Source organism: Myodes glareolus, chromosome 7, assembly GCF_982192425.1.
Source record: "Myodes glareolus chromosome 7, mMyoGla1.1, whole genome shotgun sequence".
Lineage (NCBI taxonomy): Eukaryota > Metazoa > Chordata > Mammalia > Rodentia > Cricetidae > Myodes > Myodes glareolus.
The window spans coordinates 58,438,099-58,461,678 of NC_142032.1; the positions used below are offsets into that span (position 1 = coordinate 58,438,099).

The window sequence follows — 23,580 nt, forward strand, 5'->3', positions numbered from 1 at the left end:
AGCCTCTCGTAACTGTTTGACAGAGACAGCACAAAGCTGCCTTCTCTTGAGTTGCAGCCCTGCACTCAGTGGGCTGAGCATACTCACAGCTCTGCAGCCCTGCTTGTTGCAGTGGGTTCACTAGGAAACTCAGGAGCCAGCTCTTCGGAAGTAGCTTAAGTACTCCCAATTAATGGGATTAAAGGCATAAGCCACTACTGCCTGGTTCTGTCTCTTTTAATCTGGATCAATCTTGTGTGACTCATGGTGGCCTTGAACTCTCAGAGATCTGTAGCCTCTGCTTCAGGATTAAAGGTGTGTGCCAGCACTGCCTAGTCTCTATGGCTAACTAGTGGCTAGCTCCGCACTCTGATCTTCAGGTAAGCTTTATTTGTTAGATAACAAACAAAATATCACTACAGACATCCTGTGGCTTGCACTTGGTGTGCCCTGTGTACATTCCACATTAGCGCATCCCTAGGGGAAGTGTGCTTAGGGACCATGGTGTGGCTCATTCCTCACAATCGCAGATGTGATTCCCCTGGCACTGTCTTTTCTGTGTCACAGGTTGGTCAATGGGAACTGTCCCAATCTTAGTGCCTGGGTCTTGGCACCTATCTGGGTGCCTTAGTCTATCATTTTAACCTCTATTGCTACAGGGGACACAGTTCCTCTGTGTGCCAGCAGAGGGCCACACTTGTAAGACTTGCTGTCAGCACTCCCCTGGTTTATTTTGCCTCATGGGTTCAGAGTTCAAAGGCTTCAGCCTGGAGTTCCTTGCCCAACACTCTTGGCAAAACATCATGGTAGAAGTGCTTCATGAGCTAGGAAGCAAAGAGAGAGCGAGCAAGGGGCTGGGAGGAGGTGCTCCTGCAGTGACCCACTTCATCCAAGGAGGCCCCGTTTTGTACTTTTTGCCACCTCCAGTGCCTTCATGTTATCTCTCTCTCTTTTTTTGTTTTTTCAAGATAGGGTTTCTCCTTGTAGCCTCGACTGACATAGACATCACTCTTGCCTAGGCGGTCTGCAAACACACAGCCTGCCCCTGCCTCCTGAGTACTTGGATTAAGGGCATGTGTCACTACTGCCTGGCTCTATTATTTTTCATCTAGGGATTGATCCATTGATTGAGTCACAACACTCAAGATGTAATCAGAGATATATTGAGAGGTCCCTGCTGCCATCAGTGTGTATCAGGGCACATTCTCACAGTCCAGGGTGTCGTCTTCTTATCACAGTAGGGCAAAGCTCCCTGAGAAAGGGGTGGGGCCGCTCCCTCCTCATCTAACCCCTGTGTGTTGGGAAGTGCTCCAGCAGGGACTTGGGGTGTCCTGAGTAGGAGCTAGGTCACAGGCAATGGCAGGAAGTGCAGGACTGAACGCCAAGTGCAGTCATCATGAAGTTCCCAAGGAAGCAGAGAGGCGTGCACAGGCAGGTGGAGACAACAGAGACCAGGATGGAGGAGACCAGGGCTCTTGCTGACATCCTGCTTGGTGTTCATGGCCAAGATCTGACTGTGGTCCTGGGGGGTCTCTACTGGTCAGCAAAGTGATGCCTGAGAGGGACAAGGACTGCTGGGTTAAAAGCACTTTGTCTCCATGCCTCTGGCCACCATCAGCTCTGGGGAAGATGGCTGATGTTTCCCTTCTGCTTTCTAAGTTCACTAGCTCTAGAGAGGTCTGTGGACCATGGGTTGAGAACAGAGACCCAGACCCCAGGCTGGCAAGCTGGAGGGATGGTTTAGCCAAGGGAGGCCTGGAGTAAACCCTGCTTGCTCTCTTTAGATCCTGAACCCACCACCATCCCCAGCTACGGACCCCTCCCTGTACAACATGGATATGTGTTACTCTGCGAACATCCCAGCCACCACCAGACCATACAGGTAAGAGTCCATCCTTGTCTTCCATATATAGGGAGGAGGGTCTCATCTTCATTTCCATAGGGTGTGTCTCACGGGTTCTATCTTTACAGTTTCACTCTACTCTCTGAGTCCTCATGACAGGCTAAGTGTTGCTTAGAAACCAAGTGAGTACCGCCTGGTCCTATTATTTTTCATCTAGGGATTGTGTAACATGAGGGCCGACTTGTTGGGTTATCTGTCCTGCCCAGTACCCCACAGCTGGCAAGCCCCAAAGAAAATCACATACAGAGGACTCCATAAGATTATAAACTGATTGACCCTTAGCTCTGGCTACTTATTAGCTCTTATAACATATATCACCCCATTATCCTTATCTACGTTAGCCACATGGCTCAGTACCTTTTCTAGCTGGGCAGCTCACATGTTGCTTCTTCGGTGATCTGGGCAGGAATGGCGGAGGGAGCTTCCTCCTCCCGAGCCTTCTCCTATTCTCATTGCCCAGCCTCTACTTCCTGTCTGGTTGACCCGCCTATACTCCCTGCCTGGCCAATCAGTGTTTTATTAAAATACATGAATGACAGAATACAGAAAATTCTCCTGCACCAGGATTGCTCCATTGATTGGGTCATAACACTCAGGATGTAATCAGAGACATACCGAGAGATCCCAGCTAGCTTAACCCCCAAAATAACCACACAGAAATTGTATTAATTAAATTACTGCCTGGTCCATTATCTCTAGTCTCTTATTGGCTAACTCTCACATATTAGTTTAACCCATCTCCATTAATGTGTATCGCCACTTGACTGTGGCTTACCTGCATGAGTCTAACCAGCGTCTGGGAAGGAGAGCCATGGCATCTACCAGTCTACCACACTGCCCTTCTTCCTTGCATTCTGTTCTGTCTATCCCGCCTATCTAAGTTCTGCCCTATCAAAAGGCCAAGGCAGTTTCTTTATTCAACCAATGAAAGCAACACAAATACAGAAGGACCTCCTACACCAAGTCACCACACTGGAAAGTCTTCTCCCAGCATGGATGGAGTTATCCTAGGCCAAACACATTTCGAGCAGAATTGCATATACATGGCTGGGAGGTTCAGAGGGAGCCACAGGTGAGGGTTCAGTGGCCCTCTCCAGCCCCTTTTCCTATGAGGAAATATCAGTAGTCAGCAGGACCCCAAGTGATAGGTCCCTAGTAGCGGGCCCACCTGCTCTAATGAAAACAGCTGGTCGTGTTGCTCAGAAAACCCACATTCTACAGCAGAGTGGCAACAGCATATAGAGAAGCAGGATCCTGGGACACTGCTATGGTTGCCGTAGCTAATCAGAGTCTAGGGTGCAAGGATGGGCTTCAGCCCCAGGAGAGCTACCTGCCAAGGTAGGTAGAGAGGGCCTGGGCCCGCCCAGCATGTAGACCAGGGTTCTGGCACCTGTCCAGACCAAGCAGTCTCCCTGCCTGGGTCCCTGGCCTACTGGGCCTTCCAGGGTGGTCCTGCCTGCCATCTAGTGACCATTTCTGGGAACTCTTGCACGGACTTGTCGGAGACTGCAGCCCTCTTTGTATTGCTGTTCAAGTACCTGCGGTGGATCCTAGTGTCAAAGTATAACACCAGTCAAAGTCCCCAGGCTAGAAATAGCCATGCCTACAAAGCCATTTCTCAAGTCTCCCACCCTGCCTGCCTTTGCTCTGGGTCCTACTCCAAGGCGCTGTCCTTTCCATGGCCTGACCTTGCTGAGGCTGCATTGTGTGACACTATTTCAGCCTCCCATTCCTGCTCATGGTGACCCCAGCATGATGGGTCCAGACTCTGAAAAGATACCATGATTCCGACTTTGGAGTTCAGGACACAGGGCCTGACACAGAGTTTCTGGGCCACTGCAGGAGACTGGAAGACATCACCAAGATCAGGGTGCTTTAACTTAAGACACGACTGTTCCAGAACCACATAGCCTCAACAGTTGCAGAAAAGAGCATGTGGTCAATAGCTATTAAATGCTTTCTCCTGTAGACACTTATGCTTCTAGCATGTTCCACATAGACTCTTACTTCATCCTTACAAGCCTCTTAAGAAATAAGACTCGGGGGGAGGGGGCTGGCAGTGGTGGCACATGCCTTTCTTTAATCCCAGCACTCGGGAGGCAGAAGCAGGTGGATCTTTCTGTGAGATTGAGACCAGCCTGGTCTACAGAGCAAGATCCAGGACAGGCTTCAAAGTTACACAGAGAAATTCCGTCTCAAAAAAAACCAATCAATCAATAAAAACAAGGCTTGGAGATATCTGTCACACAAGCATTAGGAATGGAATAAAAGGCCACATACAGTGGAGAGTTGCTGTAGTCCTAGAGCCAGGGAGGCGGAGGCAGAATCCTGGGGGCTCGCTGACCAACCAGTCTAGCTCCAGGTTCAGTAAGAGCCCCTGCCGCAAAGGATAAAGTGGAGAAAAATGGGAGGAGACACTTGAGTTCGACCTCTGACCTCCATACACGGGTCCATGCAGCCTCACACATACATATGAATATGCATGCACATACCCAAAGCAGGAGAATTTCCTTTTGAGAAACGGAAGTTCAGAGGTTAAGTGAGCTCCTCCCAAAGTCAGCGAACAGGTTCTACTGACTTGTTGTCTGGAAAGGAATCAGGGACCTAGTTCTTACTAAGCCCTGGCTGTGGAGGTGGAGAGAGAGAAAGAGAAAGTGAACTCCAAGTTATACCACCCAGGACCTTGCCCCTGAAAGCTTGCTGAGGACAAGCAGTTCCAGGGCCTCGTATAGGCACACCTGCCAACCTCCTCTGTTTTCCCTCTAGACCCTACATCATCCGGGGCATGGCACCCCCAACAACACCGTGCAGCACAGATGTGTGTGACAGCGACTACAGCACCAGTCGCTGGAAGACCAGCAAATACTACCTGGACTTGAATTCGGACTCAGACCCCTACCCACCCCCACCCACCCCCCACAGCCAGTACCTGTCTGCAGAGGACAGCTGCCCACCCTCGCCTGTCACCGAAAGAAGCTACTGCCACCTCTTCCCACCTCCTCCATCCCCCTGCACGGACTCGTCCTGACCTCGGCTGCCCACCCCAGCCTCGCTGCCTCCCTGTAAATATTTTTAAATATGAACAAAGGAAAAATATATTTTATGATTTAAAAAATAAATATAATTGGGATTTTTTTTTAAAAATGAGAAATGTGAACAGTGATGGGGGTGGGCAGGGCTGGGAAAACTTTGTACAGTGGAGAAATATTTATAAACTTAATTTTTTAAAACATAACTGCCATTCTTTTGTGCTCTGTAAATATTTAAGTTGCCTGTTTCCAAAGAATGAACTTTCTCCCACTTGGTGGTGTTGTGTGTGTGTTCTCCTACGCATGGGTATCCCTTTGTCAAGCCCCCTCAAGCAGAGACAGGCCAGTACATAGGTTGAGCCAGTGGAGCGAACTGACCTGTACAGAACAGCATATCATATTCTGCAAAAGGCTCAGGGCATTTCCTGTTTTGTACTGGATTTCTGGGGTTCAGACTGGGTTGGCATGCTGGCTCAGCCTGGTGCCAGTCATGAGGTCTGAGGCCAGGGCAGCTCATCTGACCCTTCCGTTTGTGTAGCCCCCATTGGATAGAGCTGTGAGCTTCGCTCTGCCAGATTGTGATTGTTCTGGTCACGTCTTACACAATACACTTTGTTCGCAGAGCCACTGAGGCAGCAGAATCTGAGGTCTGTCTGCATGTTCATCTGGGAGGTGCTGAAAAACATACAGAGAGGGCTGGTCCCTGTCTTGGGGAGGGATCTCCTATCTGTGACAGGTCATAAAATAAGCTGTAGCATGGAGTATAAGGAGGGTGGGTGACTGTTGTGTCCTGAAGGTCAAAGGGTAAGGTCCTGTCACATCAGCTTCAAGCTTGACCTCAATTGTGGTGTTGGAGAGAGGACCGAGAAAGACTACACTCAGTATTGGGTGTGGCAGTTCCTGTGAAGTGAAAGAGAAAATCTCAAAGGTCTCTCCCAACAGAGTCCTGAAATTGAATGCTTGACCTACTCCTAGGGGACTGGAAGTGCAAAGAGGGATAAAAGCAGCCCAGGGAAGGGAGACTGGCAGGAAAGAGGCCTAGGGAACTGCAGGCACCCAGTTTCATTGGAGCATACCAGAGTTGCTCCCCTGGCCTCTACTGAGATCAGGAGTCCCTAGGACAATAGTCAGCTTGGTTGTGTCAAAGGCAGGCTGACTTGCTGGTTCTACCACCAAGAGCTTGGCCTGGGGGTATAGGCCTATCTCGGGGTCCTCTGTAGAGAGGGGCAGTAGGGAATGGATCGTGTTGACTCCTGTTATTGGTGGGCCTCTTAAGGGTTCTGTGCAACAATGAGGAGATGGCCCATGGCAGGCCTGGTCCTTGGTAGAATAGAGACTGTGACTTAATAAAACTCAGAGGTAATGGACAGGTCTAAGTTTGCAAAGACTGGCACAGCGAGAGTGGCATCTAAACTCTTATGCCCAAAAGCTATATTTCTTGCAACCAAGTTGCCTGTGAGGCCAAAGTCCCCCAAATTGCTCACCTTTTGGTTGGGCCAATCACCTGAAAGCACTTACTGAAGTTCAGCTCCCAGTCTAGTCTCTGTCTGACTAAGCTGACTTTGAGACCCTGCCTGCATTGGGGATGGGGGTGCAGCAAGCATCCTTGGTTTCCCTCTGCCATCCATGCATGCAGCCCAAGGTTGGGCAAGGGGTGGGAAAGGAAGAACTTGGGCTATTGGCCCTGGAAGCCTGTCTGAACAGAGAAAGGGTCAAGTCACCTTCTGCCGTCCTTTCCTTCCCCCAGTACTGTGGGCAATACCGTCTGCATATAGAGCTATTACATGGTTAAGGATCCCATTCCCTAAATAGGGTTATTGCATGCTTAAGGTTGTTGGCTGATGCTCAGAGGCCTTATCTCTGACCCTTTTCCTGTTTATTTGGTCAGCTAGAGGAAGCCAGGAGTCAGTCCGGTCATCACCCACTAGGTACCAAGGCAGGGTCATGCTGATGGACAGTCCTGCATTTAAATAATCTGCTTACTGGGAGCCTCAGGTAGTGGGGATTTCCCCCCTCCCCACCCCGTTTTGTTTTTTCAAGACAGGGTTTCTTTTTAGCTTTGGAGCCTCTCCTGGAACTCATTCTATTGACCAGGCTGGGCCTTGAACTCACAGAGATCTGACTGTCGCTGCCTCCCAAGTGCTGGGATTAAAGGCATTTGCTCAGTCCCCTCCCCACCATTCTTTGAATATTCCTGGGAGGATATGAATGTCATCTCTTTAGCCTAGATAAGAAATTGGTGGGGACAAAAGGAACCATATCACCTGTCTCGCTTAGCAAACCAGTGAATTTGCTAGGGTTGCTCACAGCAGTGGGGGTGACTCAAAAATAACTATCACTGAGAAACCCACCTCAGCATGGGCCCTAACTCACTAATACCGCACTCCTGGAATTCAACTTGGAGGTAGCTGCTCCTCTGCCCAGCCATTACGTTTGTATAAACTTTGGGAGGGGTCTTGTGAATTCTGTCATATCCAGGAGCCTCCTGAGTCTTGTGAGTTTTTAAGTTTCCTATCCTTTGCAAATCTTCCAGAGCTCCCAAGAAGGGATGTTACAATTTGGAGGAAAGCAGCTACGTGGCAGTCCATCCAGAGATCAGAGACATTTCAAAACCCCAAGGCAGGCCCTGGGCTGATGCTGTGCTCTGTCCCCCAAGAGGCATCTTGACCCTGAGCCAAGAGGGTTTTTTTGTTTGTTTAGTTGTTTTTTTTTTTTTTTTTTTTTTGAAGGAGTTGGGTGACATTCACCTGACTGTTTTTGTTTTTTTTTTTTTTAAGGGTGACATTCACCTGACTGTTTAACTTTGTAGCAGCCCAGCCAGGTGTTCCCCTTTTGATGTTGAGGAAACCAAGGCTTGGGCACCAAGTGATTGAGAAGCAGAATTGTGTCTGTTCACCTGCCATCTTCTACCCTCTGTTCAGCTGCTCTGCTTTTGGTGACAGCCACCTCTCCACATCTTCCTCACACCTCCCTGAGACCTTAAGAGTTTCCTATTGGTAACAGCCCCTCCTTCAGCAGATCTGAGTATCCCTCCTCCATGAGAGTGTGTCTAAGGTCTGTCCTGTGTCCACAGCTACCCTGAGCCACCAAGGCAGTGCCCATCTTGAATGGCTAAACAGAATCTGTGTGACCAGGTCTTGGGCATTTTGGAAATTTCTTGGGTTTAGGTTCCAATCAGCTTACTCTTCTCAAAAGATGCAAGAGCTGGAGAGATGATGGCTCAGCGATTAAGACTGCTGGCTGCTCTTTCAGAGGTCCTGAGTTCAGGTCCCAGCAACAATCATTTCATAATGAGATCTGATGCCCTCTTCTGACATGCAAGAATACATGCAGGCAGAACACTGTATACATAATAAATATATAAACCTTGAAAAAAGAATTAAAAAAATATAAAAAAAAGAGATGGGAATGGGGTGAAGTCTCACCCTTCAAGACCCTCACTGACTTCTTGCCTGTGATCTAGTGTCTAGTGTCGATCCCAAGCCACAGTCTCTCCACCCAAATGTCTCCTTTTCTTTCTCCAGAGGCGTGGTAGCCACAGAGAGGTCAAATGCTCAGAGGGTCTCCTTTCTACAGACTTGGCAACTACCAGGCATCCTTTTAGGGAGGTCCTGCTCCTCCCCAGCCCTGACACTATAAAAACAAGAGGGAAAGAGGGTTGAACATCCAGGTTAAGGGGGTGACGATTCAGGTCTCCTAGGAGACTCTGATTCCCCCTGTTGAGCCCCAGGATTTCTTGACTTGACCCAGTAACAGCTTAGACACAAGGCTCCTGGAGAGCAGCCCAGGTCCTTCTGGACCTTGTCCTCTGCCAGGGCAGTAATGGCCCCATTCCATCCCAAGTCTGTGTCAGCAGAGAGTGGAAGGGAAGAGAGCAGAAAGACGCTGGGGTGTCTTCTGTTTGAACTAAACCAATTTCAATTTTTAAAGAGGCAGAGCTCTCTTTTCATTGCAGTATATAACCGGTATGTTAAAGTGTCCTTTGTGAAGCATTTGCTTTTAAATTGTTACCTCATTGAATTCAAAAGAGGCAGCTCTGTATTTGTTTCTGAAGTTTAAGGAGTGACAGTCACTTGCTCATTCCACTACGCTTCTAACAGGTCATGCTTTAAAAACAAAGCGTAGGTGTGTGTGTGTGTGTGTGTGTGTGTGTGTGTGTATGTGTGTGTGTGTGTGTGTGTGTGTGTGCGTGTTCTTCAAAATGTATGGAAAAGTAAAACATTAAGCTCCAGAAGGAAGTGGGGTGAGGAGAGTGGGCTGGGGGATGGGGATGTGGTGGGGGTAGAAAAGGAGAGAGAGGCAAAGGGAGAGGGAGAAAGAGGAGATCCATCAAACCTGCAAGTTTTCAGATGCCGAGCATGTCCTATGCAAGCTCGCAAGTCTGCCCCTGCTTCGGGCCTGTCCATGACTCTGCAGGGCTGGCAGGTGGGCTTCAGGATCAGGTCCCTCCTTCCCCAGGAAGGCCTCTCTGACTTCAGTGTGTCTGGCTAGACTAGGAATGTGTGCACTGCATCTGACAACCTACGCGCTAACTACCCTGCCTGGCCTGGGGGAGATGGTAGGGGATCTCTTAGTTGTAACGGGTGTGCACGTCCCGGGAACCCACTGGAGTCTGGGAGAAAGGAATGCGGAACAGATGCCAGCAGGTGCTTTCATTACAAATGAATGAAGGGATGCTGGTTTGGTGGGCCGCAGGCTGACTCACCCAGGTAGTGTGAGGAGCTTGGTTTGGTCAGTGAGGAAGCTGAGCTTTTCCTTCGAGGATAGCACAGACAGCTGCCCCTTCCAATCATGGCCCACCCTTTAACTGTAGCCCTCCCCTGAGCTTTCTGCCTCCTTAACACTAGGTTAACACTTAACACTTGTCACTAGGTCTCAGTTTTAACACCCCTTGTCACTAGTTGTATGGCCTCAGGCAAGACTTCTAGTCTCTCAGAGTTAACTTTTGAGGACTTCCATAACTGCCTGGAGTGGTGGGCATGGTACAGGCTGGTAGATATTATCTCTTGCTCTTCTGAGAGCTGGAGAGTGGTTACCTGACCAAGGTCACCCAACCCCTATTTGGCCTCTGGTGTTCAAATGATCTCTGGACAGATAGCTAGTGTGTAAAATGGGGACTATAATGCTCTTGTGGACCTTCTAGCAATAAACTCTGGCAGCTGCCTCCAGCAGTAACTCTCTGGAAAAACTGGAGGCCATGGTGGGTTTGTGTGACTATACAACCCTCTCTTACTACCCTGGTAGTGGAGCTCAGAGCCAGGGTGAGTGAGGTGGAGGGCTCAGGCCAACTGGACCCCACGTAAAGGGGTGGAGGTTCAGAGATTCTGAACCTGGAAAAGTCCTGAGTGCCCAAGAATGCAGGTCCTGTCTCCTCCAGTCCAGGGAGTAGTAGTCTCTGTCACTCCTCCCAGGGGATGGATGCCTAGAGGCAGCCTAGGGAAGATACTCAGGAGACACACCATGTGCTCTCTGAGCTTCAGCGAATCCCTGAACAAGTCAGAACCACTGTAGCTACTGCTGAGAGAGATGTGCAGGTAGGCCCTGTCTGAGGTGTGAGCCTCAATCCAGGCCTGTGTGATTCAGCCACCTCTGCTACTCAGTCTCCAAATACTTGGGAGCTCCAAAGTCCCATCCTGGGGTCTCTGTGATACCCTGCCTATTCCTGCCACCAACACCCTAGGGATCTGGAGCGCTGGCCTGTCTTACAAAATAATACCTTCCCAGGAGAGTCTGTCCTTCAGTTTGATCATCTGGTCACTTGTTTTCCAAATGGCATGGGAAGGCCTGCTTCATGAAAGGCTTCCAAGAGTGGGAGAGTTTGTTGACCTTGGTGGCCAGGCTGCAGTGCCCCTGAACTTCTGTCATGTACACTCTGAATAGAGCATGTTATTCATAGTGGGGGCATAAGGGGAGCATCTTAGTACATTTTTCTTAGTACCTTTCCTTTAGTACCTTATCCTGCTGGGGTAGAACATTCTGACAGAAGCATCTTTAGGGAGAAAGGGTTCGTTGGGCCTCATGGTACTAGAGTACTAGGCCATTATGGCAGGGAAGTCAAGGCAGCAGGTTCAGGAGTCTGCAGGTCACAGCACTTCCAGCCAGTTGGTAGAGGAATGAATGCGTGTGCTCAGCTCAAGTTCTCCTTTTAAACAGCCCTAGGAGAATTGACAACCGCGATTAACTATCAAAGTGGGAAGAGCGGGGTATTGGGAAGGCTTGCAAATGGGGATCCCGAGGTCCAGGACCTCAGCTCTGAGGTGGGACAAATGTATGGTTCAATTGGTGGGACTAGCATTTGGAAGAAATTCATGTGTAAATTTTTTTCTGCGACAAAAATCACAACCTGGCATTCTTTCCTAAGAGTCTGTTTTGTCTTAGAAAGACCTCAACTTTGATCCCATTTTTAGTCCCTTAGTCTTTCTGAGGTGATTAATTTAAGCAGACACACTTTTGTAAAACCATACAGTGGAGAATGCGGGCATCGATCCCGCTACCTCTCACATGCTAAGCGAGCGCTCTACCATTTGAGCTAATTCCCCAACTATAGGTGACTTCCGCCTCAGGTCTTGTTGTGACTCACGTCATCACCGGTATTTTTTTTCCCCCCTTCCCTCTCCGCGGCCGTTGCCCCACCGCCTGTTGTCATTGTGCTATCTCATTGGTTCCCTCGTATCTAAAGGTACACGGCCGGGATTGGTTTGGCTCATTTGTTTTAAAATGCACTGGCTACGCGGATTGGTGGTCCGAAGCGTCCGTCACGCGAGGCACTACTGTTGCTACGGCGTATAGGAACCCAGCCCAAGCTTCTCCCAATTTCTGACTTGTTTCTCAGACACCGGGGTCCTAGAGGTTCCGGATCCGTCAAGACCATGGGAAAAAGAATGCGCCTCTCGCGTTTGACTGACAAGGGTCCCGAGCCAATCGGAGTAGAGGCGAGGGACCCGCTGGGAGGGCCAATAGGTTGTCGGGGGCGGGAGAGCCAGGCCAATTATTTTCGGGAAGGGGGCGGAGTCTTGCCCGAGATTGGCTGCGGGGCAGCCGGAGGGAGGGCGGGGGTAACTCCAGGCCTGCTTGATACGTCCGCCATTTTGGGCGCTTTGCTGATGGTGTCGGTGAGCCCTTTTCCCGCCTGAGCGTGACTAGCTGCGGGTCGTGGGCGCCTCCAGGTAACTCGGGGGGAGGGGGTGGCGGCGCGGGGTGCACCGGCCGCGCGGGCGGGCGGCCGACCGACGGGGTGATGGTCGGGTCTAGGCGGCGTGGGGAGGGAGCGTCCCGGCCCCTCTCCCCTCCCCCCCGGAATCGGCTGCTTTGGCGGCCCGGGAGGCGGCGTCCAGCCTTGGCCGGGACCGCGTCGCCAGCTCCTGTCAGCCTGTCGTTGGCAGCCCGCCGAGTCGGCGGCGAACTTTGGACGCCGAGGTGACTCTCCGGGCTGGGCGAGGCGGGAGCCCGGGCAAGGCGACGAGAGCCACAGCCAAGTCGGGGGTCCGGGACGAGCTTCCAGGGCTCCCGCGCCGGGGCCTTCCCAGCGACTTCTCGAGGTCTCCCGGAGCTTGTCAACTCGTCGGAGACCTTCGCGAAAGCCTTTGTTGGACTCTTGTCCTCCGAGGAACAAGTTTTGTGGGTTTCTGGGCATTAGCCGCAGAGTCATCGGAATACACAAAAACCAGTTCCTAGTCTCCCGGGGCCTTCGCGGTGAATCCTCAGCCTCCGCTGACCGGGGGCACTCGAGACTCCTTGGTGTTTTGGAGCTGGGGTGAGGGCTTATTTTTGTGACTCCAGGTATCTCCCTTTTAAAGAAGCTCGGTTCAGTGTTAACTTGGAGGTGTCCCCCCCCCCCCCCCCAGGCCGTTGCCTTTTTCAGAACTTGAACTTCGAGTTGTAGGTGGGACGGAATGAGTGGTTTGATTAGCTCTGTGGCGGGGCTTCACCGCGTGACCTGCTGTCATTTTCCCCCTACCCGCTGTGTTCTCTTTAGCACGGGTCAGAGCTTTGTTTATGTTTTTTGCTTTCCGCCCCGGGGAGGAGGGCTCTTCGACGGATTTCCTTCCCTCGGAGCACTTGTTAATAGGATACTGTTTCACTTTCTTAAGTCAAGTTTACTTTGGTTTTTGTCGTCAAGGTCATGTTGCCGAAGAGGCAGCCTGTGAGAAAGGGACTTCAGATTGCCTACGGCTAAAATGTGCCTTGAAGTAGTAAGGTGCTAGATCTCTAAGTGTCAGTCGTGGTTGAACTTTCTTTTGGGAAATTTGTAAATTTAATCTTGCTTTGCCACTTTCTAGCCCTGTGACCTTGGGCAGATTTCTTATCCTTGCTGCCCCCTTGACCCGGGAAAACAATTCTGTCCCATAAGTTTTTCCCAACCAATGTACATGTTAGACTTGTAACTGAGGATATATGTAAATAAGTTCCCACAAAGCAGTTAGAATCGTGCTTACCACATCGACTCAGTCCACCAGTGACCATAATTACCAAAGTCAACTTGATTTTTTAATTTTGTTTATTTTTGAGGCAGGGTCTCACTGTGTAGCTAGAGATCTTTACTGCTTCTGCCTCTGGAGTAATGGGATTAAAGTCATGGACCACTACACCTGGCTCATTATTTATTAATTTTTTTAATCTTTATTTTTTGAGACGATAGGGGTCTCCTGTAGTTTAGGATGTTCTTGACCTTTCTCTTCAGCTAAGTTTAGCCTTAAATTCTTGATCTTCCTGCCTCTACCTCACAAGCTTTATGGGTGAGTAGAGGCACATACCACCACACCTAGTTTAAAATTAACTTTTAAAGGTTTAAGTACAGTTAGGAAAGCCATGTGTTGAATGATCAGGTGGGCTAAAAAAAAAAAAACTGAACTGGAAGTTATTTCAAGTTTTTCCATTAGAAGGGAGGTGAAGGTTCATTAAATCACCTACTTGACACTTGAGAGTGTTTTGTCTAAATCAGTACTTATGTATAGAAAACACCCCCAGGAACTTAAATAGCATGGTTCCTCTGATGCTTCTGTGTGGTGGCCTCAAATCAATAACTTCATGGTTTCTTAGGTTTCCCCTGGTTTGTTGCTGCAATTGGAAGACTACATCCAGTCTTAAGAGCTTCAGCAAAGGTGCAGGTTAAATATACCTCACATCAAAACGCTGTGGCTTTTTAGCATCAAACTTTCAGATTGTGAGCAGTTTGTATTAGGGATGCAAAACTGGTAAAATCTGTGCCAAGACTCAGATCTGAAACTGAAGTTGTTGTAGTCCCAACCACTTTGGATACGGTGTGCTCAGTATGTAACTTGGGGAGTAGCTGTGGGTGCTTTGGCACCTAATCTGCACTTTACTGTATTTGGCCAGGGAGTCTAAAATATTTAGCAGTGTCTTTCACTCATTCAGTCATACCTGAAATCAGCTTTTTCCTTCTCCATGGTACTTGAAAATAGGCTTGTCTTCTTGGTGATAGTTACTTGTGACTTGGATTGGCTTATGTACTGGGGAAGAGTGTTTGATAAACTCCATCATAAGTAGACTTGAATACACTGATTGTGTTAACAGATGTAAACTTTTGAGTATAGTATATCGACCCCCTCCCAACTGCATGTAATCAAAACAACCAGCCACAAACCACACAAACAAAAGGAGTTTGCATTAACCAAGTGATTAAGTTTATAGTTGTTCAGAAAATAGGTAGCAGTGGAATTGTGACTTTAAGTGGGGTTTACTTAGTTGCTTTAAGATGAATCTTTTATGAGTTTCCTTTAAAAAATGTGCTGTTACAAGTAAGCATGTCTTCCTTAAACCAGTATTTGTCAGGGTTGATAACTCAGTTTACTTCTATGATCAACTTGGACCTTGTAGTTGGTAGTCTAGATTTCATATCAGACGTTACCAGTGTATGTTGATCTATATTTTTGCATTTACTACACTTCAGAAGAACAAATGATAAAAAAAAAAAAGTTCTTCCAACTGTGTGTTCAGCTAAAACTCAGCACTGAATTTACTTTATGAAGAGGGCAGGGAGTCTGGCCTGGCTCCTTCGCCTCAAGATCTGAGCTGCTGTGGAGGCTGAGGAGCTGCTTTTTCTTAAAATGTACTTGAAAATACTGGCCAGACCTCTTGACTTTTAACAGCTTTACATCTTTCTCAAGATCTCAGTTGACTTTCCTTTTGTTTTAGTTGACCCATGATAATACTGTGTATAGATTCTGGACTGAGAAATCAGAATAATTGAAGCATATTTCTTTGCCTCAAAGATTTCCTTGTAACTGAGGGTCTAGCTCTGTAACGCACCTGTCTAGGATGCATGAGGCCTTGGCATCTAGCCATAGTATTCCAAATGAGATGAAGAACTAGTAAAACTGGGCATAGTAGCAATCCCTTTAATCCCAGCAGTTGGGAGGCAGAGGCAGGAAGAGCTGGAGCTCAAGGCCATTGTCCTGGGCTATACGAGACCGCCGCAGTCCCCCCTTCAAGAAAAAAAAATCAGTAAAAGTGATTTTTTTTTCCCTTGTTGCTTGTGGTATTGGGGATTGAACCTGCGGCCTCACTTACTTAGGCAAGTGCTTTACACTTAGTTTCACCCCATATCTGCTTTTTAAATTTACTCTAGGTGAGGAGGGTCTTTCAACTGTTTGTCCTCTCAGGAAGCATTGTTTTTGGCCTATATTACATCTCCAGTGTGCTGTAGAGGGTAGAGGTTAAACCTGTGGTACACAGATTATTGTAAGCTCTCCTCCCTATCTAGTCCTACATATCAGCGGTGCTGGCATTATAATAGACTGATACACACTAGAATCATTTGAAATATTTTTAAACCATGAATGTTGAACTTTACCTCTGTAAATTTGTGGTAGAGTTGAGACTTTACTTTCTCGAGAGAGTTTCTCTGTGTAGCTGTGACTGTCCTGGAACTCTGTAGACTAGGCTGGCCTTGAACTCACAGATATTTGCCTGCTTCTGCCTCCCAAGTACTGTGATTAAAGATGTGCACCACTGGTGCCAGTGTGAGGCTTAATTTTTAAAAAAATTATTACATATGTGTGAGTTCGCAAGTGTGTAATTGTAGGTGCACATATACTGCAGCACCCATATGTATACCTGAGGACAGCTTGTGCAAGTCAGTTCTTCCCTTCTACCATGTGGGTCCCAGGGATGAAACTCAGATCAACAGGCTTTGGAAAGCACCCTTTACCACTGATGCATCTTGCAGGCACGAGAATGTACTTTCATAAGCCTTCCTAGATGATACTGGAGTGCCACTGCCTTTTAGAACCTACACTGTTGGTTCTAAAATTCACGGGCTGAGTTCCAGGACTTTTGTGGGTTGGGAGCTGTGTCTGCAGTACCTGGATCCTGCCTCCGAGGTTGTTTAGTGGCAGGAAGACAAGATGTGTAGCATGTCAGATGCCTGAAGATTTAGCTTTAAAATAATATATTTTGCAAATACAGCTTTGAAAGTTTCCCTCTTTATCTCATGAAAATACATTGTCATATTGAGCTTAAAATTTAGCAAGTTATGATTTTCTCCAGTGCCAAATAACATACCACTCTTGAGTTTATTATTTTTTAAAAAAAATCTTTTGCCATCATCTTGTGATCAGCTGTCAGTTTTGTCTTTAGATCTCTAACCCTGCCCCTTCTTTTTAAAATGAAAACCTTTCCCTAGAGTTGTTAACCTTGGATCAGTTTACTCAGTTCTGTCTTTTGAGGGTGAAAGGGAGGGAACATATGGTATGTTCTGCTTTTAGCACCCATGCTCAGTTGTAAAGGAGTTGTCTGTGTCCTGGACTCTGATGCAGGTGGAGGAATGTCTTTCTTCCTGGAGAGATGTGGTGTGACAGTAGAGGGAGGAACAGAGGTCCTTGTCCGTACTTAAAGTTGGTATGATGTGACTGGTTAAAGTGAGGAGTGTTATTCAGCACTCAATGGTACTATTGGCACATACTTTAAGACAGGAGGCATGGAGATGGTTTCTGACTTCTGTCCTGAATCTCAGCCTGTGGTTGTGTTGAGAACTGCAGTCAACCCACCCACAACTCTTAACAACCACTGTACTGTTCCCATCATTTATTACCCCCTCCTTGTTTAGAGACAGGGTCTTGCCATGTAGCCCAGGCTAGCATTGAACTTGACATCCTTCTGTCCCTGCCTTTCAAGTGCTGAGATTATAGTTGTAAGCTACATGCCCACTTTCATCTACTTCTAATCTTCCTAAATAATTTTAATTTTTAGATTCTTTTTATTTTATGTACGAGTATTTGCCTGCATGTATGTATTATGTGCATCCTGTGCCCACAGAGGACATTGGATCCCTTAGAACTGCAGTTACATGGGCTGGAGAAGAGATGGCTCAGTGGTTAAGAGCTTTGCCTGCTCTTCCAAAGGTCCTGAGTTAAATTCCCAGCAACCACATGGAGGCTCACAGCCATCTGTAATGAGACTTGGTGCCTGCCCTCTTCTGGCCTGCATTATGTACATAATAAATCATTTAAAAAAAGAATTGCAGTTACAGACATTTGTGAGCAACTGTGTGAGTGTTGAGAACTAAACCCAGGTCATCTACGAGAGTAGTAAGTGCTTTGAACCAGTGAGCCATCTCTCCAGCCCCCCCCCCCCCCCCCCCCCCCCCCGTCACCAGGAGGTTTTGATCAGCAGGTGTACCAATTGAATCTTTTCTTTGTCAGAAATCTATTAGAGATTCAGATTCATTGATGAACAGCCCTTAAGGATCTGCAGTCTAGGGTTTACAATTACAAAGACAGTTAACAGACTTGTTAGTATTATATACTCAGCCCTCTGTATCCTTGGGCTCCACATCTGTGGGTTCACACATCATGGATTAAGTGTATTAAATTCCAGAAAGTTCTTAAAAGCCAAATTTGAATTTGCCACAGGTATAGTGCACTTCACCGAGTCCCTCTAATAAATGTGAATGTAGATATGCTCTGCTGTGGGCTCTTAGAGATCTTCAGTGTCTGCCACTTCAGTACTTTGAGTGCTGCTTTCAGTGGCTTGTGTCCTAGCTTTTGGATGCATTTGTAATTGAACATGTGGAAGACTTCATTTTTCCCCTCATTCCCTGAATAATAACATCTGTTACACGTAGTATCATATTGTATTGATTTTAAGGATGCAGAACGTTGCCCAGCAGTGTATTCTGACATTAGTGAGGTATGGCCAGATAAGGTCCAAGTAGAAGCCTCAGGGAAAAGGGCTGGTATTGGTTGACTGACTTACTTGCTTGAACTTTGGATACTCTAGGTTGCCAGATGTCTTGTAAATAAACAAATAAACCTGGTGGTATAGTTTTATAACCCAACTACTTGGGGAGGTTGAGGTAGGATAGCAAGTTCAAAGCCTGCTGGGCAGTGTACCAAGACTTCCTTAAATTGGAGGGTGGGGAAGTGGCTCAGTGGTTTAGAGTACTGGCTGCTCTTGCAGAAGACTTGGGTTTGGTTCGTAGCATCCACAATTGCCTTTAACTCCAGTTGAGGATCTGATGTCCTCTTTTGATTTCTACAGGCCCCTGCACACATGTGGTATACAAGCATACATATGCTCATGCACATATACACATAAATATTTAAAAAGGACTTTTACCTAGTAAGCTTTTGACTCTAGGTTTGAGTCCCCAGTGCTACCAAGAAAAAAATAAAAATGGTTGCATTTTTGTTTTTCATGATGTTATTTTGACTGGTCTCCTTGATTTGGGTGTTTTAAAAAGGTCCTTCCATGCTGGTGAAGAGCTGTGTGATAACAAGATGGATACTTGGTGCTTGAATCACTCAGCTCCCTGCTTCCAGACCTATCAAGTCTTCCCCTAGATTCTGTATGTTGTTTTTTACCATCCTCTGTCTTTCCTGTCTCTGTTTTGCCCCTCCCTCCCGCCTTATGCAGTGTCTTGTGCTGTGACCCAGGTTAGCTTTTAAATTGAGATAAAGTTAAAGTCTCCTGCCTCAGCTTGCCAAATTCCTGTAGGTTCTTGCTTAACACCTTGAGCGCAGACCTTGTAATCGGTGGTGCTGGAAGTATGGGGACTTAGACTAAGGAGTGATCCGGTGAGGTGGCTTAATGGTAAAAGCACTTGCTGATAAGCCGTACCCTGAGTTTGCTCTTCAGGACTCACATAGTGGAAGGAGAAAATCAACTTCAGCAAGTTATCCTCTTATCTCCAGACATATGCCTTGACATCTTGGTGCCTCCTTCTCCTTTACACAACAAAGAAAATGTAATATGAAGTTTTTTTTTAAACTTTGGTTCGCCTTTTTTTATTGCTTCTTTTTTTTTTTTTTTGTGGGAAGCAGGAGAGACAAGATTTCTCTGTGTAGCTCTGGCACTCATTCTGTAGACCAAGTTGGCCTCAAAGTTTAAATACTTTTATTGATCTACAATAATTGCAAAAAAAAACTAGACTATGTAGCAATTTTACTTAAGCTTAGTACACTTTTTTCCCTTTATTCTTTTTTTGAGGGGTAGGGGTTCTGTGTATAGCTTTGGAGCCTGTCCTGGAATTCTCGTTGTAGACCAGGCTGGCCTCGAATTCACAGAGATCCGCCTGCTGCTGCCCCCTGAGTGCTGGGATTAGAAGCATGTGCTGTGGCAACTTAATCATTTTTTTAAATTGGCAGCGCAAATGCCAGATAGTTCACCATTATACCATTGCTCTTTCTATGAACTTCATGAACCTCACCTCATCTTCGAACTTTGGCTCTTCTGAACTTTTCCCTATTTACTCTGGGATTTCTGTCAGTTTCTTTTCTCCTAGGTGTAAGTCCCCTATTTTTAGTAATCTGGTGAGTAATGGCTCTCTTTGCATTTTGTTCATTGAGATCCTTTTCTTCAGCACTGCTTCTCTTCAATTTTTGCCTCTCTTTCATTTCTTTCTAGTATTACTGCAGCTTCATCAGAATCCTGATCATCAGACAGATTAGCAGCATTAGTAGAAGTTTATGAAATAGACTTTGATTTGGTTTTGGTTATTTTTGCTTTGGATTCAGTTTGTTGTTAACAGCAGCATCCTTGACTGACTAAGTGACAGATTTCAGAGGACAGTTTCCACAAGTGTCAGCTTGATCACAACTGATAGGTTGTTGATCAGATTTCTGTAGGTAGCAAGCCTTCCTATGACAAGATGTCCACGTTTTCTCCTGGCTTTCAAGATCAAATAAAAACTGATGTCAGAGCAGTAGATGTGGAGGTTATCCTTAGTCATCAGGTATCAGCTTCCTTTTCTAGGTGGAATGAGCCCTTTCTCTACAACTGTTAGAATGTTACAAAGCCATCACTTTTGCCAACTTGACTTTTGGTTCTTTTTGTCAGTTTCAAGAGCTCTAATAATTCTTTTCTCAGCCTTTTTAGCCTCTCTTTCACTGAGACTTTAGTCATGTCCTTTATAACCTGGGTCTTAGCTTCATCTACCTGGAGTACCAGTTTTGCAAAGGCCTCCCCAACCAAGTAACTCCAAAATCATCCTTTTGCGAACTTCGGCCATACACCACTGAATTACCTTCCTTTCTTTTCTCTTCCTCAACTTGTGCTGACTCTGATGGCCTCAGGATTTGGAGCCATAGTCTGGCAAATGTGGACTGCTTCACAGGGTTTATAATGGTTACTCTATTGTTCCAGTTTTGATATATGTGCTGCCAAAACAAGCACCTTTGGTTAGTTTTTAAGAAAGCCCTTTCCTCTTTACTGGAAAGGGAGATATTTACCAGTTAGAACAATGATCAGTTTATTTCAGGTTTAATAGATTAGAGACTGACATCTGGATACTAGTTGGAATGGCAGTTAAGAGAGCAAATTGGTTAAGCACGTAGAAGCTTCTAATTTTATGTTCAACTGGGACATCTGTACATCATGAGCTTGGCAGAGCCTGATTCGCCCCAACAGAGGCTTTTGATTACTTACACCTTACAGCTAGTTGGTGTGGACTTTTTTTTAAAGAGTGCTTAGTGCATTTGGTCTTGACCAGAAAGCCAAGCAGCAATTAGGTACTCTCTTGAAGATAGCATATTCTGGACTAAAATACTTTTTATTCATTTAGGCAGGATCTTGCTTTGAAGCCCGTGCTGGTCTCAAACTTGTAACACTCTTATCTTGCCTTAGCCTCTTAGTAGTCAGCTGAGTTATAGGCCTTTCTCATTGATGTAACTTTCAGGAGGGTTCAGCACCTATGCATTTGGCACCTGCCCTGTGTTACAGTACTTAACTTTTCATGCAGGGCTTGACATTGTCCTCAGTTCAGAATGTATTGTGGTCAAGAGTGCACGAGGCTTGTGTTCTGGTGCATGCAGTTTTCCAACTGTGACTCTAGTACTGGTCTTCCTGTCTGTTCTTTAGTCCCCTACCTGTGAATGAATAGTATTGACTTCAGTGTGGTACCTGAGTGTAGTCACACCCATGTCATTCTCGTCACTCACTGTCTCATTCTGACAGTAGAGCTATGTATGGAAACAGCTCTTCAAGGCCAGTGAGAGCCAACCAGAGACTCTGGAGGAGTTCTGACTGGTGGGGATTTTTGTTGAGGACAATTTTGGAGTATTTATTTGTAAGTTTCTTCCATTTAAACTGTGATTATGTTACATTTATTTTGCGTGTAGATAACCACACATATAAATGTAATATCCTTTCTCTAGCAGAAGTAGAGAACATAAATTTGAGGTTTTTGAAGTATGATTTTTTTTTTCTTTTGCCCTGAGACAGGATATTTCTATGTAGCCTTGGCTGTCCTGGAACTCACTGTGTAGACTAGGCTGGCCTCAAACTCACAGAGATCCGCCTACCTCTGCCTCCTGAGTCCTGGGGTTAAAGGTGTGTAGCACCACCCAGTTTGAAGTATGATTTCTAAAACATTTATCTTTAAAATCTCTGTATTGGAGCAGAAGGGATAGCTCATGCTTAAGGGTGTGTGCTGCTCTTTGAGAGGACTGGAATTCCATTTCCAGCACCTGCAAGCAGGCAGCTCACCTGCAACTCCCATTCCAGGAGATTGTGACACCTTCTTCTGCTCTCTGCAGGCACTGTGCTCATATGCACAACTGCACACAGGCACACACATACAAATAAAAAAATAAAATGAAAATCTCTTTCTTATTGACTCTCAGAACCATATAAACACAGCTCTGTAGGTTTTTCTTTTTTCAAGACAGGCTTTCTTTATGTAGCCCTGGCTGGCCTGGAGCTTGCTTTGTAGACCAGGCTGGCCTGCCGCTGCCTCGTGAGTACTGGGATTAAAGGTGTGAGCAATCACCACTGAGCTGTATGCTTTTCGACGTGCTGTGGATAAGCACATATGCCTTGAAGGATTGGTCCATGCTGGCAGATGATGATGCAGTCTTTGTCTCTGCCTCCCAAGTGCTGGAATTAAAGACGTACACCACCACCGCCCTACCAGTCTTTAGTTTTTGTGCTCATTTCCTTCACAAATTTCACACCTATGATTTCAAAGTTCTGTTGAGATAGGTAAACATTTTCTTTAAAGGGTCAGTTGGCAAGTATTTAGTCTCTGCAACTCTTTGGCTATTGTGTGTGAAAACAGCCCCAGTCAAAATGTAGCAAAGGTGGCTGGCTGTGTGTCTGTTGAGTTTTGCTTTGAGGACAAGTGGTAGGCTAGGTTCACTTGTGTGCTGTAGCCTGCAGTACCCATTCATATTTAGTTTTTGTTTTAAGTCTAATGAGTTCATTCAGAGTGTGTGTACAAATAAGAAAAATTGGAACTGGCACTAGCCAGTTTCAGGAAGTATTGTCACTACCTTTGGTCCTGTGTGACCTCTCTAACACCTTCTTTCTGACCTCCTCAAGGCATTTTATCCCTTTACTTCTATGTTGCCATCTGTGAGTGGCTCCTTAAATAATGTGACTTAATTTTTGAATGTCACTAAACTGTATAAATTGAATCTTTTATTCTGTGATGTCTGTCTTTTTAACATTGTTCTCCAGATCTATTTTGTTTTACAATTGGTGATTTCAGGACTGAGTGGTCGGGAACAAACAAGCAGCTCCTCCTTACTACACTTGAGTACTTACTGCCTTAGTAATGAGCAGAGCCAAACCATGTTTCTATTCTCATGCCTTGCATGGTTTTAGTCTCAGGAAGAGAGTAAATGATATAGTGGCCGTCTGGATACTGATAGGGGCCAGCAGAAGAGGAAAGGAGTGGGCCCTTTTCAGACTGAAAGACAGTGCTCAGATTAGGCCTACCTGAGAAGGGCCCTTTGCCTTGAAGGTGAAAGGTTAAGGCAAGAGACTGACTGTGGGGGTATTGTTATGTATAGGTAGAGAGTTCAGCATGCCTGAGATGCTATTAAGTAGAATATGCTTGTTGTGTTGGAGGGAAGAGCCCAAAGGGGAGTGGTAAAATAGGTCTGTTTTGAGCCAAAGGTTTAACATGGTCTGGTTTCTGAAAAGTCCCACTGCAGCTAAGTTAAGAATAGCTGTCCCTGTGCAGCTGGCAGGAGAGGCTTTAGAAGATCGTGACAGTGATCCAGCAAAGCAGTCATGGTAGCTTGGGCTGAAGGGGACCAGGAAGTGGTATTGAGAAGTGGTTGGAGTCTGGATCCTTCTTGGAGTGAGAGCAGACGAGATTTGCTAGCCAACTGGATATGGATAATAAGAGAAGTAAAGGATGATAGTAGGGACTTTTGCCTGCTGCAGAAAGAGGAAGACTACAGGAGCAGGTTGTAAAGGTAACAT

The 23,580-nt window shown here is 46.5% G+C and overlaps 2 protein-coding genes and 1 pseudogene across 24 annotated transcripts in view; 2 read left to right on the top strand and 1 right to left on the bottom strand.

The window, feature by feature from the left end:
• Lrp5 (LDL receptor related protein 5) overlaps positions 1-5,182 on the top strand; it is a 104,473-nt gene extending 99,291 nt beyond the window's left edge. Inside the window, exons 22-23 of the mRNA XM_087908239.1 lie at positions 1,764-1,861; positions 4,649-5,182. Coding sequence (XP_087764365.1) covers positions 1,764-1,861; positions 4,649-4,910 — 360 coding nt within the window. The 3' untranslated portion in view covers positions 4,911-5,182. The remainder of the gene's footprint in view (positions 1-1,763; positions 1,862-4,648) is intronic.
• A 6,768-nt stretch (positions 5,183-11,950) lies between these two features.
• The window catches only part of Ppp6r3 (protein phosphatase 6 regulatory subunit 3), a 131,543-nt gene continuing 119,913 nt past the window's right edge, over positions 11,951-23,580 (top strand). For 22 of the 23 annotated variants that reach the window (XM_085693449.2, XM_085693451.2, XM_085693452.2 and 19 more), the window contains exon 1: positions 11,951-12,077. The gene's annotated coding sequence lies outside the window, so the exon portion shown is untranslated. Of the gene's footprint in view, positions 12,078-12,426; positions 12,665-23,580 lie in introns of those variants that run through there. The other variant, XM_085693445.2, reaches the window with a different exon arrangement.
• Positions 19,498-21,868, bottom strand: LOC125415941 (something about silencing protein 10-like; annotated as a pseudogene).